This window comes from Pseudophryne corroboree, chromosome 2 (assembly GCF_028390025.1).
Source record: "Pseudophryne corroboree isolate aPseCor3 chromosome 2, aPseCor3.hap2, whole genome shotgun sequence".
NCBI classification, from domain to species: Eukaryota; Metazoa; Chordata; class Amphibia; order Anura; family Myobatrachidae; genus Pseudophryne; species Pseudophryne corroboree.
In genome coordinates, this window is record NC_086445.1 from 135864136 (window position 1) to 135877572 (window position 13437).

Below are 13437 nucleotides of genomic sequence, written 5' to 3' on the forward strand. Positions count from 1 at the left end.
TGGTAAATACTCTGGGGGCTGTGGCTAACCCATAGGGTAGGGCCTGGAACTGAAAATGCTGTTGGAGGAGAGCAAACCTGAGAAAGCACTGATGGGACAGTGATATAGGAACATGTAGGTAGGCATCCTGTAAATCCAGGGATACCATATAATCCCCTGGTTCCATGGCCAAAATGATGGAACGTAAAAGTTTCCATATGAAACAGAGGTACCAAAATGTACTTTTTCAGCGCTTTTGAGATTGAGAATTGGACGAAATTACCAGTTTGGTTTCTGAACTAGGAACAGGTTGCAGTTAAAACCCTGTCCTCACTGCGCAGGAGGAACTGGAATGACTACTCCTGACTGTAGCAAATTTCTGAACTGCCTCTTGTAAAGCCCTGGCCTTCGTCTCTACCCGAGATGGGCTGGTACAAAAAAACCTTCGAGGAGGGTGCTTCTTGAAGGCAAAAGCATAACCTAGAGATACCGCTTCCTGCAACCAGGCATCTGTTGTAGACTGCTGCCAGATCTGTGCAAACTGAAGAAGTCGGCCGCCCACCCTGGGATCCACCAGGTGGAGGCCCGCACCACCCTGGGATCCACCAGGTGGAGGCCCGCACCATCAGGCTGATGGCTTATTATCCGTTTTACCAACCGGTCCTCTGGTAGCCCAATGATTTTTAGTCTTACCAGACTTGTTGTATTGGGACTGCCTGCCATCACTTTTTCCTTTAGCTTTTCCTTGAGACCAAAAGGGCCGAAGAGCTGGAACTTTAGGTTTGAAATTGTATGTGGAAGGAAACTTTACCTTCTTGGAGTCTGCTTCCGACTACAAAATATCTGTCAATTCTTTACCAAAAAGAATATCTCCAGAAAAAGGCAAAGATTCCAAAATCTTCTTAGATTCTGAATCAGCTTTCCACGTACGTAGCCAAACTTCTCTGCGAGCAGCTATTGTTGAAGCCGATGCCTTGGAGGCAATAGTACCCATATCCAATGCTGCTTATTCCAAGAACATTGCAGCCTGTTTTATATGTGAAACATGGGATTTTTGCTCTCTAGATGCTATTGAAAAATTATTACCAGTTATTTATATAGCGCACACATATTCCACGGCGCTTTACAGAGAATATTTGTCCATTCACATCAGTCCCTGCCCTAGTGGAGCTTAAAATCTATATTCCCTATCACATGTACCTGCACACACATTCACTCTAGGGTTAATTTTGTTGGGATCCAATTAACCTACCAGTATATTTTTGGATTGTGGGAGGAAACCGGAGTACCCGGAGGAAACACACGCAAGTACGGGAAGAATATACACACTCCACACAGTTAGGGCCATGGTGGGAATCAAACCCATGACCTCAGTACTGTGAGGCAAAAATGCTAACCATTACACTATCCGTACTGCCCCAAAAAAATCCCCCTCCAATGCATCAGTCCAGGCAGCCACTGCCTTTGCCATCCAAGCTGAAGCCATGGCTGGCCTTTTGACTGTCCCAGACAGCAGAAAAAAATGTTTTGTTTTTTTTTAAAACCATCCACTCTCCTATCCGTGACTTCATTTAAATCAGGCATGCCCAAACTGCGGCCCTCCAGCTGTTGTGAAACTACACATCCCAGCATGCCCTGACACAGCTTTAGCATTCTCTGACAGCAAAACTGTGTCAGGGCATGCTGGGATAGGTAGTTTCACAACAGCTGGAGGGCCACAGTTTGGACATGCCTGATTTAAATGTTGAAGGCAAAGGTAATGTAGATTTTCGCACTAATTGAATCACATGCGTATCTACTTTAGGAGCCACCTCCCTTTTTAAACAATCCCCAGCTAGAAGAGGATAATTGGAATTCCATTTCTTAGGAATTCTAAACTACTTATTGGGCATAGCTCAAGCCTCTTCCACGATTCCCATCAGTTGATCTGACCCCGGAAAATCAGTGTTAACTGTTTTGGAGCGTTTAAACACAGGTGCCTTTGTTTTTAACACAGGCTTTGCTGAATCCTCTAAGGATAGAATGGCTTTCATTGCTTTAATTAACTCAGCTATATCCACTGAGCTGAGACCTTCCTCCTCCTCTTCGCATGCCGAAGTAGAATTTATTGAGCTTTCATCCTCCGATGAATCCTCATCTGAAACATGTGTAGCCTGTGAGAATGAGGAATTACTTACCACTGGCTTATCAGCCCGTTTCTTTTGAGGCGCTGCTGCTGGAGGTGATAAACCGCAGGTGGGAAGCTGCATGTAAGGGTTAATCGTGTAACCTATCCCTGGTACAGGAGTTGAAGGAATTATCCGTTCAACTATACTGGATTATGTCTGTGCAAACATAGCCCAAGGTGGATCAACCTTCACCTGAATCTGCCTTGTATTTTTCAAGAGACCCTGGTGAAAGCTAAACAATTTGCACACAAACCATCCTGAACCAGATCCTGAGAGGTTAACACAGCTTTGCAAGACAAACATAATATGAGTGTTGGTGTTGATGCGAGTGTACCTTCCTCACCTTTGCCGCTCTTAGACATTTCCTGGGGCGTTGAAAAGAACCCTGAGGATACACGGAGAAAGAAACCTTTCAAGGCACATAGGGCCTTATTTTAAGGTGAGCACGGTGTTCATGGGATAGGATCTGCTCCAATGATATATACGCAGAGTGCCATATGGAAAACGAAGTAAAGTAAAGAAACCATTTAAGGCACATAGGGCACATATATGAAGTGAGCGTCCTTTATTTAGGAGGGGTGAGATCCCAGGGACCAGATGTACTAAGGGGTGCGGAAAAGAAACCTTTTGACGAACATCCCCCACTGAGAGGTCAGTCCAGAGGTGCGAACAGCAAGAAGGAGTTCATTCATTTATTTAACACCTTGACGACTCTGAGTTTCAAAAAGATTCTTATATATATATATATATATATATATATATATATATATATATATATATATATATATATATATGTATATATATATAAAAAATTGTTTGTATTGTGCTAAGTCTTCTGGTAGCGCTTGTGGACTACTCAGAATTTGTAGTTGTGAATGATAATTAATTAACACTTCCAGTGTACTACACAATTTGTGACTGTAATCACTTTAAGCTTTTTAAAGTGACATAGAATCCGACCCTACCCATACACCAGCATTGAGGATCGGAATAGAGAAAAAAAACCTGACAGAATTATAGTAAAGTCAGCAATCACACTAGCCGTCACATGTTATACATTAGTATAATAAGTAATATGAGCACATCATCAACTACATTTCAGACCCCCCGGGCAGACCAATCATTGCTGCGCGTGGGGGTCTGACACAGCCAGCTTCGGTATTTGTCGACAGTGTATTGCAAACTTATATAAAAGAGCATCCTAGATATCTCTTAGACACCACCACATTACTTGTTAAGCTGATGTCTTTACCTAGATTTTCGGTTGACATTACCATGTTCACCATCGATGTGGTTAGTTTATATACTGTAATTCCCCATGATCAGGGATTGTCGGCCGTGGGACGGTTCCTACATGGGCAGACCACATACACTGGTCCTGATATTTCATTTCTGTTGGATTTACTTCGGTTCATATTAACAAAAAATTTCTTTCTTTATGATGGTTCTTTTTATTTACAGTTGATTGGTTGTGCGATGGGGGCGGCGGTGGCCCCCTCTTACGCAAATATTTTCATGTTCGAGGCTGAGCATGCAATATTCTTTTCTGATACAAATATTTCCAATAGGATTTTATTTTTCTGTCGTTACATCGACGATTTACTGATTTTTTGGCAGGGAGATGGTCAAGATTTGGTACAACACCTTGAGTCACACAACTCCAGCGACAGCCCTGTTAAACTCACTTTTTCTTTCAGTTCCACTGAGATACAGTATCTAGATGTAGCCATTTCTATTAAAGATGGCTGCATTTCAACTAATTTGTACTCAAAACCTACTGATCGCAATAATCTTCTGTTAGCATCCAGCTGCCATCCCAGATCGTTGATACAGGGCCTGCCATATTCACAATTCATCAGAATCAGACGAATCACGTCTGACATTAAAATAGCAGAAGCAGAAATTGATTCTTTATTACAAAAATTTTTGTCACGAGGCTATGATTACACTCAGCTTCAAAACACTAAGGCCAGGGTCTTGCGCATTGATAGAACAACACTGCTAAAACCCAAACAAAGTAGTACCAAATCCTCATTACCTTGGGTCACACAGTATACTCCGATTAGCCCCAAGATCAATAAAATAGCTAAGAACCATTGGCCGATCATCAGGTCTGATCCAGACTGTCATCTAGCGGATACAGCATTAATGCCCAGCTACAAACGCGGACGCAATATCCGCGACATCCTGGTGAAATCTGATATTTCACAACCTGCCCCCAATTTGTATAGGGGCAAAACAGGATGCATACGATGCATTTGTGTGACCTGCAAATACCTAATTCCAGGTGACACATTCTACCATCCCCTTATAGGTAAATCCTTAAAAATTCACCATAGACTCACCTGCAACTCGGTCTACACAGTTTATCAGATAATCTGTCCCTGTGGTCTTTCCTACATAGGAAAGACTGAACGCCCTTTTAAAGAACAAATGGCAGCCCATCGTTCCACCATAAAAGCTGCCTTGGTCTCTGGTAAAAGCGACCAACCAGTTGCCAGGCACTTTGCCCTTGCTACACATAACCTAGCCTCATTGAAATATAGAATGATTGACCACATCCCATATTCTATACGTGGTGGGAACCGTGGTCTTAAGCTCCTACAATGTGAGGCCAAGTGGATTTTTCGCTTAGGCACCTTGTCACCAAAGGGCCTTAATGAATATTCAGGAATCAGTGTGCTGGCTAGTAATATCTAACTGTCATGGATTATTTAATAATTCATTTTAGTTATCCTATTAATTTTCTGTGCCAGGCTCTCGTTTAATATACTGCATATCTGTACTTAGATAAATGTCTATTCTGTATTGCTATTTCAGCCATTGTGATATTATGTTTGGTTACTATGGTGATGGGTCTCTTCACATGACGATGCACGCTTCTGTTCCAGAACGGCATGACGTCATCTCTTTGCGCGGCCACCGGGCGTGCAGTCCCGCTGCGGTGTTCGCGCCACGATGGGTGATACACTGTATTTAAGGTAAGCTGTTTTTATCTTTGTTACATACCTGACGAAAATGCCATCTTAATAAACGGGCATTGAAACGTTGCAATCAATAACCCTCTGCCTTTGTGAATCATTGGAGTGCCGCACCATCTTGCATTTGCTGTTTATCTCTTGTGAGGGCACCCGATGTGCTATTTTCATAAGTGGCTGTGCCGGACCCACCTCGCTGTATATATATATATATATATATATATATATATATATATATATAAAAAAAAATTGTATTGTGCTAAGTCTTCTGGTAGCGCTTGTGGACTACTCAGAATTTGTAGTTGTGAATGATAATTAATTAACACTTCCAGTGTACTACACAATTTGTGACTGTAATCACTTTAAGCTTTTTAAAGTGACATAGAATCCGACCCTACCCATACACCAGCATTGAGGATCGGAATAGAGAAAAAAAAACTGACAGAATTATAGTAAAGTCAGCAATCACACTAGCCGTCACATGTTATACATTAGTATAATAAGTAATATGAGCACATCATCAACTACATTTCAAGCATGTAGGAGAAAATATTACTGAATCATGTTTAAACAGATCTACCGTATTCAGATGCATAGCGAAAGAAACAGTAATAGTATACAGACTCATATGCAATAGGCACTTATCTAAATATTCGTATTAAAAGGTAGATAGAGACTTAGTGCTGTATTACCCGTACTCAGTAGAGTGGGATACAGGGAGACTCACCTCCCTTCCAGGATCGAGCAATACGTTTGCGAACGCTGAGTGGATTCAGACGCTACTAGTTTACACTGCCACTCCATGAACCCATAGTGAACACAGACACACCCGTCACACAGCTGCCTATGCTGCGACTGGGTCGCCTTCGTGTACAGCGTCTGAGACGGAAGCGGGAAACAGTTCATGGCGGGAGACTCGGAGGAAACTGGTCATGAACCAGGTGGAGGGGCGACCAGGAAAGCATCTAACTCCCCACTGCTGACATCAACCCTAGGGATCGCGGCCTCATACTATTCCTGGAGTCTATGATTCCTAAGGCCTAGTGCTGGTGTACCAGAGGTGGCAGCCGCGTCAGCGACTGTTTGATAGTCTCCTCCCAAAACAGTGTGGCTGGGTCCGTATTCCCCTCCTAAGCGGAACCGATGCCTTACCTTCTCTGCATGCTCCGGCTACATCCTGGTATCGTCTGCTGGACCTGCTAGTATATCCGACACAGACGCCCACCAAAACGGCACTGTAAGCGTTGACGCGACCCGGCGGAGAGTTGTTGGAGCAACTCTAAGGTACGTATAAGACGCTTTTTAGAAAGATCAAGAAAAAAATAGTAAGACTATAAAAATAAAATAAGAAAGCTTAGGGCTGCTAAAAACCATCAGCCCTCTGACCATGGTCAGGCTCTTGTCGCACTAAACAAAAAAAAAACTGATTTGCCTGAGCCAGGAGGTGGTGATATATGGACGGGCCCATTGCATGCTGGGAGGCCAAAAAGCTTTGACAGATTGGTGCAAATCCGCTGTCGCTTCATCATATCCCAATGTTATCCTGTGGATAACCTGTGGACCCTGCCGGAGAAAGAGCAGATATTGCTTGTAGCAACCAGATTCTAATGATCATCCCAGAAAACTACTACATGAAGCTAAATGGTTGCTATAGGATTTAAAAGCTGCATTGCTGCCTGGATCTAACTGTATTTCAGACCCATTCCCCCCTCACAGTTGGGCTCCAGGGGTTGCTACCATCAGATATTTATATATGTATTACATGCAGAAGAGCTGCTCCATTACCATTTCAAGCACTGTGTTGGCACATGCAGATTCTTGTCACAGCTTTACTATGTGATAAGCATTATACCAGTGTAAGGGAGGGATTTCAAGCACCTGTTTGGCCCCCTCCTTTTTGCCCTCCCACATATACCTCCCACACAGCTAAAGATTTGCTCAAACGTTCTTTTAGAAAATAAGCCGCAGCCATTTAAAAAAAAAAAAAAAAAAAAAACAACAACCCACATCCTTACCAAATCTGCTACTAAATGACTCTATGGTTCCCACGGATAGCAAGCAAGATGTGCAGAAGTAGGGGAGAAAAACAAGCCACAAACGTACATTTATGCAACACCTGACACCTTGAGAAATACAACGCAATAACAAAACAGAAAGATTGTCAACAAATACACATTAAGCTATACTACAGAATGATTCCCCTACATCTGTGCAGTGATTAAACTATTATCTTGGTTGAAGAGGACATCACTTTATCTTCCAGCTGTACTGTACACTAGGTGATTTCTGGCCAAAAAATAAACGATAACGACATTCATGTCATTATCATTTCTTTTTAGCCTGAAATTGCCCAGTGTGTATGGGGGTGATATTGGTGACCAACGAACGATGCACACTCCCGCACGCCATTCAGCGTTCACCAATATTGAGCTGACATGCAGCTCAACCCGTCAATGTTAGACTGAGCTGCATGTTCAGGGATGCCGGCGGTGACGTCACAGTGTGTACGCATTGTACCGTTGATATAGTAGTTCACCGCAGGCCTTTAGCACCACCATACACATTTATTATTTTTGTGGGGGGAATTGCATGTACAGAAATTAATCAACCAATCACAGGTGTTTTATAACAATACTAACCCCCTGCAGATGAAAACTGGCTTTTCCGGGACATATACAGGATAAGAAGTCTATTCAAATGAAAGTATAAACGCCAACCATAGCACACACACACCCAGTAAGCCTCAAACCTAACCAAAGAGTCTCCATCCCAGATCTCAGCCAGCCAATGAGGAACGGCTGAATAAGAATAGATAAGAGATTTAATAAAACAGCAGATTTGTGATTAAAATGTGCATTTTAAAATATGATCAACGTGTTCTATGCGCCTAGCAGATCACACTATTACAGTGGTGTTGTCACTCATACTGCACAAGGGAGACTAATCACAGATTAACCCGCTCAGTCTGCATCTATATTTAGTGCTAACACTACAGACTACATACGAGAAAAGCACATGCCATATCATGTAAACACTACAGACTACATACGAGAAAAGCACATGCCATATCATGTAAACACTACAGACTACATACGAGAAAAGCACATGCCATATCATGTAAACACTACAGACTACATACGAGAAAAGCACATGCCATATCATGTAAACACTACAGACTACATACGAGAAAAGCACATGCCATATCATGTAAACACTACAGACTACATACGAGAAAAGCACATGCCATATCATGTAAACACTACAGACTACATACGAGAAAAGCACATGCCATATCATGTAAACACTACAGACTACATACCAGAAAAGCACATGCCATATCATGTAAACACTACAGACTACATACCAGAGAAGCACATGCCATATCATGTAAACACTACAGACTACATACGAGAAAAGCACATGCCATATCATGTAAACACTACAGACTACATACGAGAAAAGCACATGCCATATCATGTAAACACTACAGACTACATACGAGAAAAGCACATGCCATATCATGTAAACACTACAGACTACATACGAGAAAAGCACATGCCATATCATGTAAACACTACAGACTACATACGAGAAAAGCACATGCCATATCATGTAAACACTACAGACTACATACGAGAAAAGCACATGCCATATCATGTAAACACTACAGACTACATACGAGAAAAGCACATGCCATATCATGTAAACACTACAGACTACATACCAGAAAAGCACATGCCATATCATGTAAACACTACAGACTACATACCAGAGAAGCACATGCCATATCATGTAAACACTACAGACTACATACGAGAAAAGCACATGCCATATCATGTAAACACTACAGACTACATACGAGAAAAGCACATGCCATATCATGTAAACACTACAGACTACATACGAGAAAAGCACATGCCATATCATGTAAACACTACAGACTACATACCAGAAAAGCACATGCCATATCATGTAAACACTACAGACTACATACCAGAAAAGCACATGCCATATCATGTAAACACTACAGACTACATACCAGAGAAGCACATGCCATATCATGTAAACAGATAAGGAAAGAACCTGTATCAGCATCATTAAAAATGCTCATTGTCGCATTTATTAATTCAAGAAACAAAAGGTTTTTACTTCATAAGTAACAAAACGGAAAGCTGGTCTCATGCCAAGCACAACATTACATACACATCTGATTAGGGAGGTATTTTTCATACACTATATACACACACAACATACAGCTATGTCATCATGCACAGTGGCTGTAGGTGCACCAAATAGCCCTCTTGGTGCGCCAAAGTCCTTTCAACGCTCATTGCAAGCAGCAAGAGTGTGCAGTCTAGAGCCCTTCCCCCTATATATTCCCTGTTATGTGTATATATGTACACTTGAAGGCGGAGATTCCTTCAGTCTGTACTGGCACCCCTCCCTATCTGCCTCATTTAGCTTTTAAGCAAAGAACTAGCAGCAGACCTTTAATAAGGCATAATCAAAAGCAAGTCCTCTTTATAATTATATAGTATAGTGTCAGTTTTGGGGTGAGCATTGGGGCATGGGGTCCCCTGAGCTACTTGAGCCGGGACACTTTAGTGCATCACCACTTATATTAACATTTTGCATGCAGTCAAGACCTGAGCCAGCGATAGCGACGTGTGGGGACGCGTATCACTATCGCTATTGGGCATACACACGGTGCGACCTGTGTAATGTAGACAGATTACTTAGAAATTAAGCAAAAATCGCTACTTGTCTACCCCCCTTAACACTGAGTAGCTTCTGTAACACTTCATTGTTACCTATTATTTGTGTGATGAAAGCAAAGTGACAGCGGGCTCTGGCATTGCTTCTGAATACAAACCCAGCCAGCATCCTGTTTGTTACATCCAGGAAATATCGGGGAATTTTCTGCAAAATAACTTTCAAAATATGCCCCTAAGGCACTGATGGGTTTCATACATGAATCCTTACAGGAAGAGGATGGCAGGAAATGGTGCAGTGGTTACTTTAGACGGGGGTAATGTGCAAATGTTTGTTCAACTGCCATGCACCCACTGCTCGCAGCCAACTGCACCGGGTTTGGTCGCGCTAAGTGACTAAACCCAACTAAAGTATTGGGCACAACATTTGAATCTCCCCCACCTGTCACACAAAACAAAACAAAAATTTTCCCCTCATCTTGAGACCTACACACCTCTGATGAAAAATAAATGAAGACAGATTTATATGACGTTTTATGCAACAAAAATGTAGTCAATGCGTCAATTATCTATTATGAAATCTGCATTAGATGAGCCCAATTCTCACGTGGAAGACTCCGCTTAAGAGTCAAATAAATGAGCTACCAAACGATACACTGCAAAGCACAGTGTGTCAACTGAAAGCAGTATATAATGTCCTGCTGTGTCAGTCTAGCACAGGTGATGGAGACAGACAGGGAGAGAGAGACTGGGGAGGAACAGAGATGGGAAAGGGAAGAAAGAGGACAAAAAATATCCCAGCAACGCCGGGCACAACACTGTATCTAGCGACATGGCAAATGACCGGTCCGATAGACTAGGAATAATATACCTATCTAACTAGATACAGATTGACCATCACATATCTGAAATGTAAGTATGTCGGATGCCAGAGATTTCTGTATTTTGGAATATTTACATACCATAATGAGATATCTTAGGGAAGGAACACAAAGTCTAAATACTAAATATATTTATGTTTCATATACACACCGCCTGAAGGTAATATTATACAATATTTTAATAGTTCTGTGCATAAAACCGTTTGTGTAAACTGAACCAACAAAAAGCAAAGTGTCACTATCTGTTGCGCTCAAAAAAAAAATGTGGATTTTGGAATTTCTAAGAAGGGAGACGACCTGTAGTAGTAAAAAATAGCACAATACCTTTGTATCACAACTTCATTACTGTAGGTTCATTTTCACCCTTTGTCTGTGCATGTTCCTCACTCCACTTGTGCACTTACAATGGTCGTTTACTTTTCCTTGAGCATGGGGATCAATTACTCTCAGAAAAAGTTCCATTTATTCTAAGTTCACTGTAAGTAGGACAAACTAGAGCTCAGTCTACACTACAGTGAATATGTGACTTCATGCAGGAATATGCCAGTTTTACAACCTAGCTGATGATTTAGAGGAGGAAAAGGTTAATTTGCTGTACGGAAGATTCGGAATGTGAAATCCATAAATAGATTTAAGGTCAACTGCTAAAAAATAAAATAAACTTTGCTTGGTTGCCGTTTTTCAACTGTAATTACTGTAAATAACTTGATTTTGTAGTGAAGTTCTGTATCTATATTATATTTGTATTTTGTAATGAGCTCCCCTTTGGGAATGCACACAGCTACTTCCTTCTGCTATTTCCTCGGTTTCAGTATGATATGCGGCCGTCAGCGGCATCCCAGCCACCAGTATGCCGGCAGTAAGGCGAGCGCTAGAAAGCCCCTTGCGGGCTCACTGCGGGCACAGTAGCCCTCCATGCTCGCCACAGATTATATTCTCCCTCTATGGGTGTCGTGGACACACACGGAGGGAGAATAGCCTGTGTCGCCGGTATTCAGGCATCAGCGTTTCACCGCTTGTCGGCATTCCGGCGTCTGTATTGTGATCGCCAGGATCCTGACTGGTGGTATGCTAACCGCTTCCAATTTCCTCGACGAGGCACAAACCTGCGTGCCTCATAGTGTTTATGTACCTTCTGTTGAGGTGCAGTTCTTCATACCGGTGACAATGAGAATGTTCAGCTGGGTACACACTAGGCGATATTTTATATATCACTCATTTTGACCCTTCTGAGCAATATTGTTTGTATTATCGGTCCGTCCAGTGTGTACAAACTATTTTGTTCATGAGGCGCGCTACCGCGGGACGTTAACAGTCTTCTGTTGACTGAACATGCAGGTCAGTTTTGTCTATGTTGTTAACGATAAGGTGCATATCGTCTAGTGTGTACGCTATGAATGATGAATGACCCCCCTGAAATTCCTTAAAAATTAAGCACACATCGCTCCGGGTGTAGAGGTGCCGGCAAAATTTGGCCAGCATGCAGGCCAGATCTAGTCAGATAGCTCACTTCACCGCTGGGTGAAGTGAGTGGTTTTTATTTTTCCCCCCCTCGCTCAGCACATAGTGCTGTGTGCTGAGCTTCCAGAGCGGTCTGTGCTAGATCGCCCAGCACACATCTCTGGGAGAAATCGCTACGTGTGTACCCTCCTTAAGTGTGAATGAGCATAAAGCTATGTTGTGGTTAGACATGTGTCACATGGTTACAATAAACTTGTTTCAGTGAGCTTTCTTGTTCACATGACTCTATAAAAAAAAAAAACAACTGTATCCGGGATCAACACACGTTTTGGCAAGTTATCGGCAGCATTCACTATTAAATATACAGTACATGTCCGGTAAAGTTCATTAAAGTTTCTTAGGAACACTAAGAGACACAAAACTAAAAATTAGGTCACCTCCATACAGGTAGATTATCCAGATAACAGAACAAAGCCTGGTGTGCACAGTTAGGCAAGTTACTGCCCAAGATTCTTAACATTCTAGAAGGAAAGCTCAGGGCTTCTCAGGTCTGGATTCAGTTTGTGGGCGCTCAGGGCAACTAGTCTGTGGCAGTTCCTGGCAACACAACTGCCTGCAATCAGATCCAGTCATGGCAGAGTTACCCACAGTGTACCCTGGATGTGTGGGTCCACCACCAGCCCTGCCCATAAACTAGCTTTGCTGCTTCTGGTTCACATCTCAGGTATGGATGATATAGAAGGTCAGAATAATGGGCTAACGCGTTTCATCAATTGATTGCTCTAGATAACAATAGGTAATGGCTAACAGTACCGGCACTGTTGGAGTGTGGGGGAATAAACCCTAGGGACAATACACAATAAAAGGCCAATCTTACTGAAGTGACCTATGGGAAATGCAACACACGTAGTACATAAGAGAGACTGTTTAACCTTTACAGTACAGTGACATCGCTCAGTTGTCTGTTAAATAGATGTTGCTTAGATGCCTATGTTCACGCACCTGCAAACATTGTGGTGTACACAGTGAAAGCAGTGGAGTTCTGACTGGCTTTATGTTTATGTAAACTAATCTCCAAGGTGAATGACAACAAATCCCACATTTACACACATAAACATGAGAAGTACTAGGCGTCCGTGTGAAGGAGAGGTTTGAGTAAAACAGAATTCTATTCGGTATATAGGGAAACCAAAATAATCCATGCACTGTGTACGGTCAGCTGCTGAGTATCATCGGAGATGAAAGGTTATGTGAAGTG

At 42.3% G+C, this 13437-nt stretch overlaps 2 protein-coding genes across 2 annotated transcripts in view; one reads left to right on the forward strand and one right to left on the reverse strand.

The window, feature by feature from the left end:
• Window positions 1-13437, reverse strand: part of SLC7A1 (solute carrier family 7 member 1) — a 91992-nt gene that overhangs the window by 66508 nt on the left and 12047 nt on the right. The window lies entirely within an intron of this gene.
• On the forward strand, window positions 8141-9199 carry LOC134990575 (histidine-rich glycoprotein-like). Its single transcript, XM_063950704.1, has one exon. The coding sequence runs from the start codon at window positions 8141-8143 to the stop codon at window positions 9197-9199; it is 1059 nt and encodes a 352-aa protein (XP_063806774.1).